The 16,029-nt window shown below is 43.9% G+C and overlaps 1 protein-coding gene across 5 annotated transcripts in view; it reads left to right on the top strand.

Moving 5' to 3' along the window:
• Positions 1–16,029, top strand: part of PPP2R5C (protein phosphatase 2 regulatory subunit B'gamma) — a 138,803-nt gene that overhangs the window by 85,366 nt on the left and 37,408 nt on the right. For all 5 annotated transcript variants that reach the window (XM_081086264.1, XM_081086263.1, XM_081086266.1 and 2 more), the window contains one exon: positions 2,496–2,695. In XM_081086264.1, the coding sequence (XP_080942390.1) occupies positions 2,496–2,695 (200 nt within the window). The remainder of the gene's footprint in view (positions 1–2,495; positions 2,696–16,029) is intronic.

Consider the following 16,029-nt stretch of genomic DNA (forward strand, 5'->3'; position numbering starts at 1 on the left):
ATATTGTACAGTCACGTCTGTGCTGTGCCACTTAGCGATGTGGTGGCTGTGAGCAAGGCATTTGGCCTCTCAGTGTGTGTGTGCTCTCATCTCCACATGGTAAGCGGTGTCTGCCTGGCACTGTCCTTATAAGGGCCATGGAGTGTGCTTAGGGGGCTCACCTGTCACTTCTTAGAAGCCACGCTGAGAGTGTCACAGGTGTCAGGGTGGCCCTTAGGGGTAAATACAGGCTTCCCTGCAGTGCCAAGAACGTGAGAATACCCAAAGGTTCCAAATATACCAGCTGTGACTACAAAATGAGCTCATAAGGTAATCCTGCAAACTGGAGACTGAACAAAGGGTATAAAAGTGAGTGAGGGTTGAAGTCAGGCAAGGAGGCCATTCAGAAAATGAAAGCTTTTCATTGGAAAAGGCTGGATGTTTTAATGTTAAGAGACCCAAACAAACATTATAGTGACGTTACTCATTTAAAATGGTTGCATAGTCACTGAGTAGTTACAGTATTTATGAATCAAGTTTTTATTCCCATGGTCTTCTAAGTATCCTGTAGGCCTCAATACCCTTGCCCTGCTGCACGCAGTACAGGAAGTAAGGGAGCCAGAGTTGCCCACAAAGTGGTTCGATTCAGGCTTGGGCATGAGGGGACAGAGCTGAAAAATATCATAACCTGGCACCTGCCCTCCAAAAGTGTCTAGTTGGGGGAGATAGCCACCTGTTTAGACCACCAGGAAGTGCTGAGTGGCTAGCTCAGAGTGACACATCTGCTCTAACTTGGAAAGAAGGAGAGGCCTGTAGAAGAACCCTGAGCAGGAGGTGAACAGTTAAGGTTGGAAAGAGGAGCCAGAGGGCTTGGTGGGAAGAGGTGGTGATCTCAGCGATGGAAGCCCTGTGGGCATGCCCTGGGCGCAGGCTGGTGTGGGCCAGTGGTCTCAGCACCTTCCGTCTCAGGACCCCTTCACACTAGGGAAAAGTATATAGGATTCCAAAAAGCTTTTGTGATGTGGGTTTAGCTACCAATATTGACCACATTTGAAATTAAGCCACACAAAAAAAGTTTAAGCATTATTCATTAATTCATTACTAAAATAACTAACCTATTGCATGTGAACAGAAATAATATACTGTTATGAAAATAGCCATGTTTTCTAAAACAACTCTAATGAGAGGGCAGCAGTTTTTTTGTTTTTGTGGGTTTTTTCAAATCTTTAATGTCTGGCTTCATAGGAGATAGCTGGATTCTCCTGGGTGCCTCTGAGTTCCGTTTGGGTTGAAGTGTAGGAAGGCTTGACTGGGAAGAGGAGTATTTTAATAGCCTGTTCAGATTGTTGTGGGTGTTTTCTTTGATATTACACCAAAGCTTAACAATAGGTAGTTTCTTGAAGGAACCTGCAATGTGGAATCTAAAACCATATTAATAAGCTGTCTGTACATTTCATCACATTAAAATCCAGAGGACTATCTTGCACTTTGAATGGCTCTTTTGTCCTTGAATGATATTGAAACACCATTTATTGATTCCTTGGAAAATACTGGTCACTGAGTTACACAAATCTTCTAACAGTTGGCAAATCATGGATAGATTTCAGTGCCTGTATCAATAAACCCCTTTGTTAGTATCCCCCTGATCTCATCCTTATCCCGGGAAGCTGTCAAACTCGCCCTGGCAGATAGCTTTCCAAGCTTCCCGGAATTCTGGAGACATACAGAGCTCCATTACTTTCCAACCCTACGTTGACCCTCTAGATCTATTTCTTAATCTTGTATCATCCTAAAGGATAAATGGAATCAATGTGTAAATAGTGGAAAGCTTTTAGATGGCACCCGACCCAGGTAAGCACTCAGTAAACAGTAGTGATTGTTGTTATTTGCACTTTTCTGTGTCGCTGTCATCATATGTAACATGTGTTGACCATAGCCCAAAAAGAGGAGTGAAAGGTGCTTTGTGGAGCACCAGGGTGCAGGCTCCCGCTGGGTGTGTGCAACAGCTCACTTGGGCAGGCTTCAGACTTCCCCTGTAGGTCACAGCAGCAGCACACCTGAGGGAACGTCTTTCGTCTTTCGTGTGACCTTTTCTTACCTTGCCTGCACCTGTGGCCAGCTGTCATGTTGGTGTGAATGTCCGTGCCCCTCACCGCCTCCTCCTCATTTGCCTCTTGTTCCATTGCTCACATGGTACTGGCATGTGGTGACTGGTGCTCAGATAATATTCAAATGAATGCATTAAGAGGGAATTGGTTTTGAACAGCAATCAACGTGGTTTTAGACTTAAGAAATATAGAAATTTTATCATATGAAGCATATGATCTGAGCAGTGACTAGTGTGTTTTTTTTCTTCTCATTTATTTAAGGAATATTTAACCTCTATTCACCGCATCCCATCTCTTTTTTTCTTGAATATCTATTCAGACTGAAAATAGTAAACAGCTTAAAGTGTTTCACAGTAATTTGGGGTTAAACATTTTTGTGATCAATATACCTTGCTTTCTGCTTTTCAGATGTTCCTCCTCCTGAACAAGAGAAGCTTTTTATCCAGAAGTTACGTCAGTGTTGTGTCCTCTTTGACTTTGTTTCCGATCCACTAAGTGACCTAAAGTGGAAGGAAGTAAAACGAGCTGCTTTAAGTGAGATGGTGGAATATATCACCCACAATCGGAATGTGATCACAGAGCCTATCTACCCAGAAGTGGTCCATATGGTAAGTGATTGCAGACTAACCGGCGTGTCCCAACCCTGAGCTTACGCCAGGACTCTGACATCTTAGAATAAGCTGAGATACTGGAGCCTAACAGCACTTCCCACAAAGAAGTCCTCCTGTTCCAGAGTTTGTACTTGCACCTTGAAGAATGGAAATCTTTGCAATGTGCCCTGGATTATCGTGATGATAACAGTGAGGGAAATAGGGTGCCTTCTAGGGACCCATTGAAGAGTTCATTTATTTAATCCTCACAGTCACCAAATGGGGTAGAAATGTTAGAATTTTTATTTCTACTTACTATATTATCCTCTTCAAATTTTTGTGTGTTTTAGCATACATAACCTTGGTATAATAATGCCCATACATAATATAGAAGTAAACATGTTCTCCGTACATGTACAGAAAAATTCTAGTGGTGGGTTCAGTGCAGATAGTGATAGGACCCATCTGGTATCAGGATAGTCCATCCTGATTGGCTGAGCCGGCCTCCATCTGTCAGTGCCATGTCAAGACACACCCAGCTCTGTCCTACAGTTAACGAGTGGCTGGTTTCATTCAGCCCCCAAATCTCAGTCCTCTGCTGTCTCCTACTTTACAGCCTGTTTCAGGCTCTTTGCATTGTCTCACTGTGACCTCAGTGGGTACCACCTGGAAACATTTCATACACGGCCTAAAGTTATTAAAACTTACTGTTTGGCACTGAACTCGTTTCTCATTCTTTTTGAATTATTGGTATTTTATCTGCCTTTGAAATTAGTCCTCGGTTATTAGGGAGTCCTTGTTGCTTAAGATAAAATTTTAAATTCTTATTTTCATTGAACTCCTTACATTCAGTGATTCTCTCCCCCCTCACCACACCCAAAGCTATATATTTCAGAATTGACTAGACTTGTTGACCTAAAATGTGTTTATTTCTCACTTTTGTATGTTTGCTTTGGAAGAGATGAAAGTAATGTTCTTTTTGTACTTCACAATCTATTATGTCAGGAATTGAGATCAACTTGATTATCCTATATAATAAAAGGGTAATACAGTAAGTCCTCGGGTTACATCAGAGATCCGTTCCTACGGCTCGATGTAACACGATTTTCACCGTAAGTCGGAATCCACCTACATAAGCACCTACGTCGCTCACATGGAGCACATACACAGCAGTAATGAAATGAAACAGTAAAAAAAATTTAAAAGAAATATAACAATTCCTGACCTTTACTTGTAGTAAATAAATCATAAAAAACATAAAGCACATATGTACATACGTTGAAATGATGGAACTTTTTTTATTTTTATAAATAAATGGGAGATGGTAACGTAACCACAAAACGATATACGTCGAGTCCGACATAACCCGAAGACTGTATGCAAATCGAACGAATGGGGCAACGACCAGTAGTTATGACGTGCATTGACCACCAGGGGGCAGACACTCAACACAGGAGCTGCCCCCTAGTGGTCAGTGTGCTCCCATAGCACTGCTCAGCCACAAGCCAGGCTGATGGCTGGCAAGCGCAGTGGTGGGTGGTGGGAGCCTCTCCCACCTCCATGGCAGCGCTAAGGATGTCCAACTGATGGCTGCTGGACCGTGAAAGGGCGCAGGCTGGGCTGAGGGACCCGCGCCGCCCCCCTCCCCCCCCCCCCCCCCCAGTGCACAAAAGTCATGCACTGGGCTCTAGTTTTAATATATTATTGTTAACTCTTTAAAGTTCCAAATTTATCAGTGTACTAGAGGCCCGGTGCACAAAAATTTGTGCACTCGGGGGGGCGGGGAGGGGAGGTCCTTCAGCCCGGCCTGTGCCCTCTCTCAGTCTGGGACCCCTCGGAAGATAACGACCTGCTGGCTTAGGCCTGCTCCCGGGTGGCAGAGGGCAGGCCCAATCCCTAGGTGCAGCCCCTAGTTGGGCTCAGAGCAGGGCCGATTGGGGAGTTGGGGCACCGCCCCGTCATGCACAGAGCAGGGCAGATTGGGAGGTTGCGATGCCACCCTCAGTCACGCTCAGGGTAGGGCCAATTGGGGGTTGGGGCACCGTCCCCTGTCACACTCAAGGCAGGGTCAATGGGGAGGTTGCGGTGCCACCCCCTGTCACGCACAGAGCAGGGCCAATCAGGGGGTTGGGGCGCTGCCCCCATCACACACAGAGCAGGGCCCATCAGGGGGTTGGGGCACCGCCCTCTATCACCTACAGAGCAGGGCCGATCAGGGGGTTGGGGCGCCGCCACTGTCACATTCAGGGCAGGGCCGATGGGGAGGTTATGGCTCTACCCCATCACACACAGAGCAGGGCCCGTGGGGGGGGGGGGGTTGGGGAGCTCCCCCCTATCAGGCACAGAGCAGGGCTGCTCAGGGGGTTGGGGCCCCGCCCCCGTCACACACAGAGCCGCAGGGCGATCAGGGGGTTTGGGCGCTGCCCCCTGTCACGCTGATCCCGGTGCCAGGAGGCATATTACCCTTTTACTATATAGGGTAGAGGCCTGGTGCATGGGTGGTGCCGGCTGGTTTGCCCTGAAGGGTGTCCTGGATCAGGGTGGGGGTCCCCACTGGGGTGCCTGGCCAGTCTGGGTGGGGGGCTGAGGGCTGTTTTCAGGCTGGGAGTGACTGAAGTTCCCAACCACTCCTTTTTTCTTTTTTTTCTTTTTTTATTCTGGGCCAGCTTTAGCTTGAGGCCTGGCTCCAGCTCTTAGGCCTCCTTGGCTGAAAGTAGGTTTCTGGCCTTTGCTTACAATGTTGCAAATCTGCTGGCTGAAGTCCGGCGGTATTTGTTGCAATGTTTCTTAAACTGCCTGCTCAGAGGCCTGCAGCCGCAGTCGGGGAACATTGGTTTCCTCCAACGATCCTCCGTCACTGAGGCAAGCAAGCCTCATGTTAGTTTCAAGCTGCCTGGCTGCCGGCCGCCATCTTGGCTGACAGTTAATTTGCATATCTCGCTGATTAGCCAATGAAAAGGGTAGCGGTCGTACGCCAATTACCATGTTTCTCTTTTATTAGTGTAGAATTGTCAGACTAGGGCTGTGAAGGCCGAGTAGGTTCCTTCCCCAAACTCACACCTGAAGAATAGTCACAGGTACATATACTGAATGGTAAATACTCTAAAACCTTACCCATTTACATTAAGGAAAATTGGGGAATATTTTTTTCTCTTATTAATTTCAATTCTCAATTACTTTGGAAAGCCTCCCAAAATCCAGAATCACAAAGAAAAATCTCTGATATTTTCTCCTCATACTGTTATATTTTCTTATTCACAATACACTTTATAATCCTCCTGGAATTTTTTTTTTTTAGATAATACTGTGACTTTTATTGATTTTTTTAACCTTTTCTTAAATTTTTTTTATTTTTTAATTGTTTTATTGCTTAAAGTATTACAAAGAGTATTACATATGTCTCCTTTTTTTTCCCCGCCCTTGACAATCCCCTGGCCTCCCCTACCCCCCAGTGTCTTATGTCCATTGGTTATGCTTATATACATGCATACAAGTCCTTCAGTTGATCTCTTACCCTCCCCTCCTGTCCCCCAACCCTCCCTGGCCTACCCGCTGTAGTTTGACAGTCTGTTCGAGGCTGCTCTATCTCTGTATCTATTTTTGTTCATCAGTCTATGTTCATTATATTCCACAACTGAGTGAGATCATGTGATACTTGTCTTTCTCCGACTGGCTTATTTCACTTAGCATAATGCTCTCCATGTCCATCCATGCTGTTGCGAATGGCAAGAGTTGTGAGTTTGATCCCTGGTGTGAAGCGTGCAGGAGGCAGCTGATCAGTGTTTCTCGCTCTTGCTTCTCTCTTTCTAAAATCAATAAAAACATTTTTTTTAAAAGATAGAGATTAGTCATTACCCTTCCAGTAAAGTGCTATATGCTACTCCTTTGTAATCAGGCCTTCCCCTTCTCCATTAACCCTCACCATCACCCATCTGTCCTCCAGTCCTGTCATTTTGTCTTTTCCAAAATGTCATATAAATGGAGTCTGGCTTCTTTCGCTTGGCATAATGTGTTTGAGAGTCATTCACGTTGTTGATGTATAAATAGTTCATTCCTTTTCATTGCTTGGTAGTATCTCATTTTATAGAAGTACCAGAGTTTATCCATTTTCTAGTTGAGGTAAAGTTGGATTATTTCAAGTTTTTGGCAATAAAACTACTCTAAATATTCATGTATAAGTTTTGGACATAGGTTTTTATTTTACTTGGGTAAACAGAAGGCGTGGGATTGTTGGTCATATTGTAAGTGTATGTTGAACTTTCTGAGAAACCACCAAACTGTGTCACAACGTGGCAGTCCCGTCTTTGCACTCCTACCCCCAGTGTGTGAGTTCTGGTGGCTCCATAGCCTCGTCACCATTTGGTGTCATCAGTCCATTTGTTTCAACTTGGCTTTCATTTACATTTCCCGATTTATTATTGATGCTGGGCATTCTGTCCTGTGCTTATTTATCATTTGTTTATCTTCCTTGGTAAGGTGTCTATACAGATCCTTTGCCGGGGTTTTAATTAGCTTGTTTTCTTGTTATGAGTTTGAGACTTCTTTACATAGTCTGGGTAGAAATTGTTTGCTAGTTATGTGATTTGCAAATATTTTCTCCATCTGTGGGTTGTCTTTTTACTTTAACAGTGTCTTTTACAGAGTTTTTCACTTAAATAAAGTCTAATTTATTATTTGTTTCTTTCACGAGTAGTACTTTTGTTATCACATCTAAGAAGTCTTTGTCTAACCCAAGTTCACAAAGATTTTCTTCTAAAAGTGTTACAGTTCTGTATTTCACATTTAGGTCCATGATCCACTTTGAGATTCATTTTTTTTTGGTATGTGGAAGTCCAGATATTCTGTTTGTGGAAAACTGTTGAAAAGATTAACCATTCTCCTTTGAATTGCCTTTGCACCTCTCTCAACAATCATTTGACCATATTTGCAAGTTTTTATTCTGTTCCATAGATCTAGGAATCTACTCACTGATACTATATTGTCTTCATTATTGTTCTTTATAGTAAATATTGAGATCAGGCAGTATGAATTCTCCCACTCTCTTCCAAAAATGTTTGTCTATTCTAATTATTTTAACTTTACATATAAATTTTAGAACCAACTTGTCATTGTCTACAAAATATCCATCAGGGGTTTTGATTGGATTGCACTGAATATGTAGATTTGGAGAGAATTGAAGCTTAACAATATTGAATCTTTCAGTCTATGAGCACAGTATATCTCCCCATTTTGCTCTTCTTTGTTTTATAGTTTTCAGCATGCAGATCTGACATGTATCTTTTTAGACTCATAAGTTTTTTATTTTTGGGTACTATTGTAATTGAGGCTGTTTATTTTCTATTTCTGATGGGGGTTTTTTTGTTTTTTTTAAAATATATTTTATTGGTTTTTTACAGAGAGAAAGGGAGAGAGATAGAGAGTTAGAAACATCAATGAGAGAGAAACATCGATCAGCTGCCTCCTGCACATCTCCCACTGGGGATGTGCCCGCAACCCAGGTACATGCCCTTGACCGGAATCGAACCTGGGACCTTTCAGTCCCCAGGCCGACGCTCTATCCACTGAGCCAAACCGGTTTCGGCATCTGATGGTTTATTGTCTATTTTTTCTTGAAGTTCTATCAGGTTTTACTTCATGTTATTTGGTATAAATATTAGTATTATTTATTAGTTGAATTAACTCTTTTATCATTATACAATGATCTCCTTTATCCCTGATAATATTATTTACTCCAAAATCTATTTTGTCTGATGTTACTATAGCCACTCCAGCTCTCTTGACTAGTGTTAGTGTGATATGTCTTTTTCCACATTTATTTTTTTGGTTGGGTGTTGCTTTTTCATTCAGTCAGACAATCTCGACCTTTTGATAAGAGCGTTCAAGCCATTTACTTTCAATGTGAGTTTTGATGTGTTGAGTTGAAATCTGCCATCTTGCTATATTTTTTCTATTTGTCCCATCTGTTCTCTGTTCCCTTTTTCTTTTGTTCTGCTTCCTTTTAGGTCAGCTGAGTACTTCTTATGATTCCATTTTATCTCCTTTGTTGGCTTTTTAACTATAACTGTTATTGTTTGATCTCATTTATTTAACTTTTCTCGAATACATCTTTTACTTCCCTCAAGTGATAACATACTATTTCACATAGAATATAAGTTTATGACAACACACTTCCATTTCTTCTCTCCCAGCCTTTTTACTATTGTTGGCATACATTTTACTTCTTCATATGTTATAAACCCCACAATACATTAATTTTTATTTTTAAATAATTATCTTTTAAAGAGACTTAAGTAATTTTTAAAATGTATTATACTTCCCAGATACTTCCTTTTTCAGTGTTCTTTCACTTTTTAATATGTTTTTATTGATTTTAGAGAGAGAGGAAAGAAGAGGGAAAGAAATATCGGTGAGAGGGGGAAACATCAATCGGCTGCCTCTTGTATTCCCCCTGCTGGGGATCAAGCCTGCACGCTGGGCATATGCTCTGACCAGAGATGAAACCCACAGCTCCGGGCATATTGAACCGGCCACCTCAGTGCACAGGACGATGCTCAACCAACTGAGCAACACTGGCCAGGGCCATTTTCAGTGTTCTTCACTCCATTCTCTGAATCCAGAAACCCACCTGGGATTAGTTTTCCTTCTGACTGAAGGACTTTCTTTAATATGTTTGAAAGGTCTTTCTTTTGCTTTTGCTTTTGAAAGGTGTGCTTATCGAGTTGAGGGGGGCCTCTGCAATCTCAGCGTTCTCTCTCTGCAGCTCTCTTCTCTCTGGGCCTTTGCCTTGCAAGTTCTAACCACCGTTGTCTGCTGGGCTCTCCCTGGGTTCTTTCTGTCTGTGCTGCAACCTGGAAGTTCTATCCAGGAAGGAATCTGGGCAGTCGTAGGACTCACCTCACTGTTTCCCAGTTCTCAGGGTCTCTATCCTTCACCTGCAAACCAGGGTCTTGAAAGTCATAATTCCATATGTTCTTCCCAGGTTTTTGGTCAGGAAGTAGGGTAAATCCCATTCCTGTTACTCTTCATTGTAAGTCTCTGCTTTATTTATAATAATCAACACAACTCCATGCAGCAATGATTCTAAAAAGATATACTGATCAAAGGCTACTTGTATCATTTGTAATTCCATAGCTATTTACATATAGTATATGGTTAGGGACATAGCATGAAAATGGTTGGCTATACATATATGACTGGGAAATCAGTACTTGAGCTCTGAAACTTCCCTTTTCAGTTTATTTATATCATGTAGGCTACAGAATATATAGTTTTGCTATTCTAAAGTATTCTTAAACTTTCTCACATTTTACTGCAAAAAAAAAGATCAGAATATGTGGAAAGCAAATACATTAGAGTGTAAATGTAAAATCTAACTGGTAGCTACATAGCTATTCTCTATAAGATTAAACTTTTTTGATTGGTATTTTTCATAACAAAATGTTGAGGAATATACATCATTCAGAATCTATGCAGAACTAACCTTTGGTCCAGAGTAAATCACCTAAGAGAAACTTCCATATTCAGTGTTACCTTTAACACTAATTGAATTAAATTAAAAGTACCTTAAGTCCTCAATGTCATCAATAGGTTCCTGGAAACTGACTTTAAGTGAAACAATGTAGTATAACAAAACCAGTTGTACCCTAGGCTAATGATAAAAGCATTAAAAGCATTAAAAGTTAAGTTCCTGTGGCATATTTCTAGTCACAGAAACATCACCAGGTTTTTAAATGAAGACCCAAAACATTTCTAACATTAAACATTGAAATAAATGTGAGCTATACAGACATCTAAGAATGGTGAATAAAAACAACTCAGATAATTATTTTTTAACCTGCCAATTCCAGTTCAGGGCCACAGGTAGCTGGAGTTTATCCTGGCTGATCAGGGCACATAGATGGGTCCACTCTGGATGCCCTCCCATCGCAGGTGACCTCACACCCACTCACACTATACTCACACTGGGACTGTGTAGACACACCATTCACCTCCCATGTACAGCTCTGCGATGCAGGAGGAAACCGGAGTTCCTGGAGAAAACCCATGCAGATCAGGGACACCAGGCACACTCCACAGACAGTGGCCCCGGACAGGAAACAGTGTTGTTGTTTTTACTCAAAAAAATTATAACAAAACAATGTGGGACAAAATGATGTTATTGAAGGAACTGCTATGTTACAAGTCATTGCTTATCTTGTGCAAGTGATCTAAGTTTAAACTCAAAAATTAAAAATAAAGAATAAACATAAAAATAATTATAAATGACTAGCATATTTTCATGCTTATCTGAAGACTAGAGGCTCAGTGCACAGATCTGTGCACCAGTGGGGTCCTCCCTCAGCCTAGCCTGCAGGGATCAGGCCAAAACCGGCTCTCTGACATCCCCTGAGAGGTCCCAGATTGTGAGAGGGCGGTTCTTGGGTGACGCACCCCAGAATCGGTCTCCCTCCTCTCTTCTCCCAATATTATGTCACTTTCTCTCTGTATCTGAGTTGCTTCTTTCATCTCACTTTACCCTAAGCTTAGCAGTAACTGACAACTTGTGGGCATTTAGCTGCAAAATGCAATTATTTAGCAAACAGGATTTACTTAGCCTAGAATCTAGTCGGCCTAGGGCAAGACCCTGCTCAGTGTCAGGTTCCCACCCAGACCTTCTACCCAGGCAGAGTCCTGTGGCAGTGGGAACCTCCTTCCCACCTGAGCTTCACTTTTGCCTCCTTCCCCTCCCGGATTGCAAGAGGGCAGTTCTCCGGTGATGCCCCCGGAATCGGGCTCCCTTCTCTGTTTCCGGGTGCGTCACCTGAGATCCACAGCTGCCAAGTCACCACAGCTCAGCAGATCCTGCATTGAGCATCTGCCCCCTGGTGGTCAGTGCGCATCATAGCTACTGGTCGGATGGTCGAATGGTTGCTTAGGCTTTTATATATATAGGTGGTATTGTACATTTAGTTGTGAAGTAGTCATAAAATTAAAATATTCTTTGTTTTAAAAAAGATTAAATTTTCTTTAATAGGGTTTTAGGGTTTTTTATTTATAGACTTTTTATTTCTACAGTATCTTTTTATATATATATACTAGAGACCCAGTGCACAAAAATTTGTGCACCGGGGGGGTGGGGGGGGGAGTCCCCTCAGTCCCCTCAGCCCAGCCTGTGCCCTCTCGCAGTCTGGGACCACCTGCTGGTTTGGGCCCGCTCCCCAGGGGGATTGGGCCTAAGCTGGCAATCAGACATTCCTCTGGCAGCCCGGCAGCCCTCAGGGGATGTCCACTTGCCAGCGGGGAGCAGGCCTAAACTGCAGTCAGACATCCTTAGCACTGCTGAGGAGGCAGGAGAGGCTCCCACCACCACTGCTGTATTGGCAGCCATCAGCCTGGCTTGTGGCTGAGCAGAGCTCCTCCCATGTGAGAGCGCCCTGACCACCAGAGGGCAGCTCCTGCATTGAGCATCTGCCCCCTGGTGGTCAGTGTGTGTCGTAGTGACCAGTCATTCCCAGTACTTCTGCTGTTAGGGTCAGTTTGCATATTACCCTTTTACTATATAGGATAGAGGCCTGGTACACGGGTGGGGGCCGGCTGGTTTGCCCTGAAGGGTGTCCCGGATCAGGATGGGGGTCCCACTTGGGTGCCTGGCCAGCCTGGATGAGGGGATGATGGCTGTTTGCAGCTGGTCACACCCCCTTCAGGGTGAGGGTCCCCACTGGTGTGCCTGGCCAGTCTGGGTGAATGGCTGAGGGCCATTTTCAGGCTGGTGGGCAACTGAAGCTCCCAGCCTCTCCTTTTTTTCTGTTTTTTGTTTTGTTTTGTTTTTTTATTCTGGGATTTATTTACCTTCTATAGCTGTCACAGGAGCTGAGAGCTGGCTCCAGCTCTAAGGCCCAGCTCCAGCTCTGAGGCTGCGGCTGGCTGAAAGCAGGTATCTGGTTTGTTTAGCTTCTATAATTGAAACATTGTTGCCATCCCTGCCGCTCTAAGCTCTGAGGCTGAAGCTGGCTGAAAGCAGGTATCTGGAGCTTGTTTAGCTTCTATAATTGCAACATTGTTTCTTAGAGTGCAGTTCAGAAGCCGGCAGCAGCAGGCGGGGAACATTGACTTCCTCCATCACTGGAGCAAGCAAGCCTCCTGTTCGCTTCAGCTGCCTGGCTGCCGGCCGCCATCTTGGTTGGTAGTTAATTTGCATATTGCCCTGATTAACCAATGGGAAGGGTAGCAAAGTTACAGTTAATTACCATGTTTGTCTATTATTAGATAGGACTAGTGGCCCGGTGCACAAATTTGTGCACAAAAGAAATTAATTAGAAGATGTATTTTAATTTTTTTTAAATATATTTTATTGATTTTTTACAGAGAGGAAGGGAGCGAGACAGAGAGTTAGAAACATCGGTGAGAGAGAAACATCGATCAGCCGCCTCCTGCACATCCCCCACTGGGGATGTGCCCACAACCCAGGCACATGCCCTTGACCGGAATCGAACCCGGGACCCTTCTGTCCGCAGGCCGATGCTCTATCCACTGAGCCAAACCGGTTTCGGCTAAGATGTATTTTAATATCACTATTCGCCCTTTCTCTATAATAGAAATGTCAACCAAATTCACGATCAGCAAGACAGATCAAAACACACACATGCGATTAACGCCAGTAAGAGCTTTATATATATAGATAAACTTGCTTAAATAGACCCACTTTCTGATTTAGCCCAGTGAAGCACCCCAACTTCTCTTTCAGGTAATTGTCAGCAACACAGCAGTAAATGTCAACATGAAGCAGATTATTATTGTAGATCACGCAGGGAGAACAAAGGGTAAAATATTTAACTGCAGCAGTGTTTGACTATATTCTGCGCAGTGAGAAAACCTGAAGTCATTTTCAAGGTCCACCATTTCTTACTTCTTTTCAGTTTGGTCAAGTTTCTAAGCTTTCTAAATCTCCATTTTCCCAGCTAATGAAAAGAAAATAGGATTCCACCGAGTCTCCTATCTACCTACTTCAGGACTTCTGTGAGGATCAAATGAGATGAGGCATGGGAAAATGATTCACAGACATTTGGTTAAAGTGTAAAATGTTTCCACCTGGCTATAAAGCAAGTCGTATTCCTGGACTGAAGAAACTGGAAGGAGGCTAGTTGCTAGGGAGAGGAAGCTGGGCGTTGGTATATGACGTCAATACCCAGTGCCCACAGCCACCATTTCCAGGCTGGGCTGGGCTGTGGGCCACATTTTGTGCCATGGGGTCTCAGCAGTGTTGGCTACGATTTGGTAGGGTGTTGCTTCAGGGTGGTGGCAGGGCCTTTGTCCCACTTGGGGGAAGCCAAGTGTTGCTTTGTGGGCGCCAGGTCCACAGTGCCATTGTTAAATGGCCTATTGCTAGGGAGAAGAAGTCGGGGGTTGCTATGTGACATCATTACCCGGCACCCACAACCATCGTTTCTAGGCTGGGCTGGGCTGTGGGCCGCATTTTGCACATTGGGGTCTCAGCAGCGTTGGCTGCGATTTGGTGGGCTATTGCTCTGGGGTGGTGGCAGGGCCTGGTTCCACTTGGGGGAAGCTGAGTGTTGTTTTGTGAGCACCAGGTCCGCAGTGCCATTTCTCTGTAAATGGCCAGTGTGCATCATGGCAGCTCCTGTGTTGAGCGTCTGCCCCCCTGGTGGTCAGTACATGTCATAGCGACTGGTCAGATGGTTGGACACTTAGCATGTTAGCCTTTTATATATATATAGAGAGAGAGATATTTTTATTGATTTCAGAGAGGAAGGGAGAGGGAGAGAGAGATAGAAGATGAGAGAGAATCATTGATTGGCTGTCTCCTGCAAGCCTCCCACTGGGAATCGAGCTTGCAGCCTGGGCATGTGCCCTTGACCGGAATCGAACTGGGGACCCTTCAGTCTGCAGGCCGATACTCTATCCACTGAGCAAAACTGGCTATGGCTCCACAATATCTTTAACTGTTACTTAAGAACATAGTTGAATGATTATAAAAATAAGCTATTCAAAATAAGAATTTAATAATAGTTCTTTTCTTAAATATCACATTCTGGCATCTATTTGGAGATAAACTATGTGATTTGAAGGCTCTTGCCCAGTAATTTGTTATAAAACATACCAATCAGAAAGTGGCCATGTTGCTTTAGGAAAAGGGGGACCCTGCTTCACCCCCTGTTTACTGAGTGCTCATCTGTGCCACTCAGGCAGTGTGACCACCTGGGAGGTGGCACTGGAGAAAGACGTTAAACCAAGAATGACCCAGCCATCTGGTTATATTTGAGACAAATGTCAGGAAGAAAATGTACTGCCTGACAGGTGAGCTTAAAATCAGAGACCCAATTACATCTGGGCTTGGGAAAGGCTCCCTGACAAGCGTTGCCTGCAACTGGGATCTTAGGTGTCAGCGGAAAGTGGTCACAGGTTTTAGTAATTATGTGGCATTGCAGTTAATAAGGTGAGTGGCAGCAGGTATTTGAGGACCTCATGGGTGACGCCCTGCGGCAGGTGCTGGAGAGTAAGCAGTGAGTGAATTGTGGCGCGTGTCCTCAGGATGACAGCTGAACTCAGCCGGGAAAGCAGATTTGGACTAAGTTTACAACTAAGAAAGAGATAGTCTCTCTCTTTAAGATTGCCGCTAGGACTTTTATTATCCACCTAAAGTTTATATTACATCCATTGAGTTCATTAAAAAACCTCAATAAGAATTGTGTTTAAGATTGTATTTGGTGTATGAACTGCCTCACGGAGAAGTGGCATCCCCCCCACCCTAGAGAATGGCCAGTCCCTCCACCAGTTGGGCAGCTCTTCAGTGCCCACCGCTAGGCTTGGTAACTAACTGGCCATTGTAGTGGCTGTGTCCCTGGATACTCCTATCGGTTATGTTTTCATGTTGCTTATTAGAGGTGAGGTTGTTGCCATTTGTATTTTTGGTTTTTGTTGGGTTTGCATCCGTGGCCCTGCTGAGATACTCTGTCTGTTGCCTCCCTCTGTTGGTTTTACACATACGTTGTACTATTTATAAGTAAATATAACTTTTTATTTAAAGAAATTGTAGATGGGCTTCCACTGCACCCTCCCCCCACCCGCCCCAAATGTGTCTCTTAGCAACCTTACTCGGAGCTTAGAATTTCTACTACAGGAGGAAGAGTGTCTGGAGGAACTATAAGTTGGGCTTTGGTGAACTCACCTTTATAAATCCTACTCACGTGCATAAAACAACATCACTATCATAGCCCTGGTGGTTGTGAACAAAGAACTGAATAATCAACCTTTCCTTCCTCGTCACCTCTGAAATTAGATTAGCAGTGTTCTCTGGAGTGAATCCCTTTCTATCTCACACCTCCATGGGTGCCCTGTGCTGCAGTGACCTCTGA

Source organism: Myotis nattereri (genome assembly GCF_964212035.1).
Source record: "Myotis nattereri genome assembly, chromosome: 1".
In the NCBI taxonomy this organism is placed as follows: domain Eukaryota; kingdom Metazoa; phylum Chordata; class Mammalia; order Chiroptera; family Vespertilionidae; genus Myotis; species Myotis nattereri.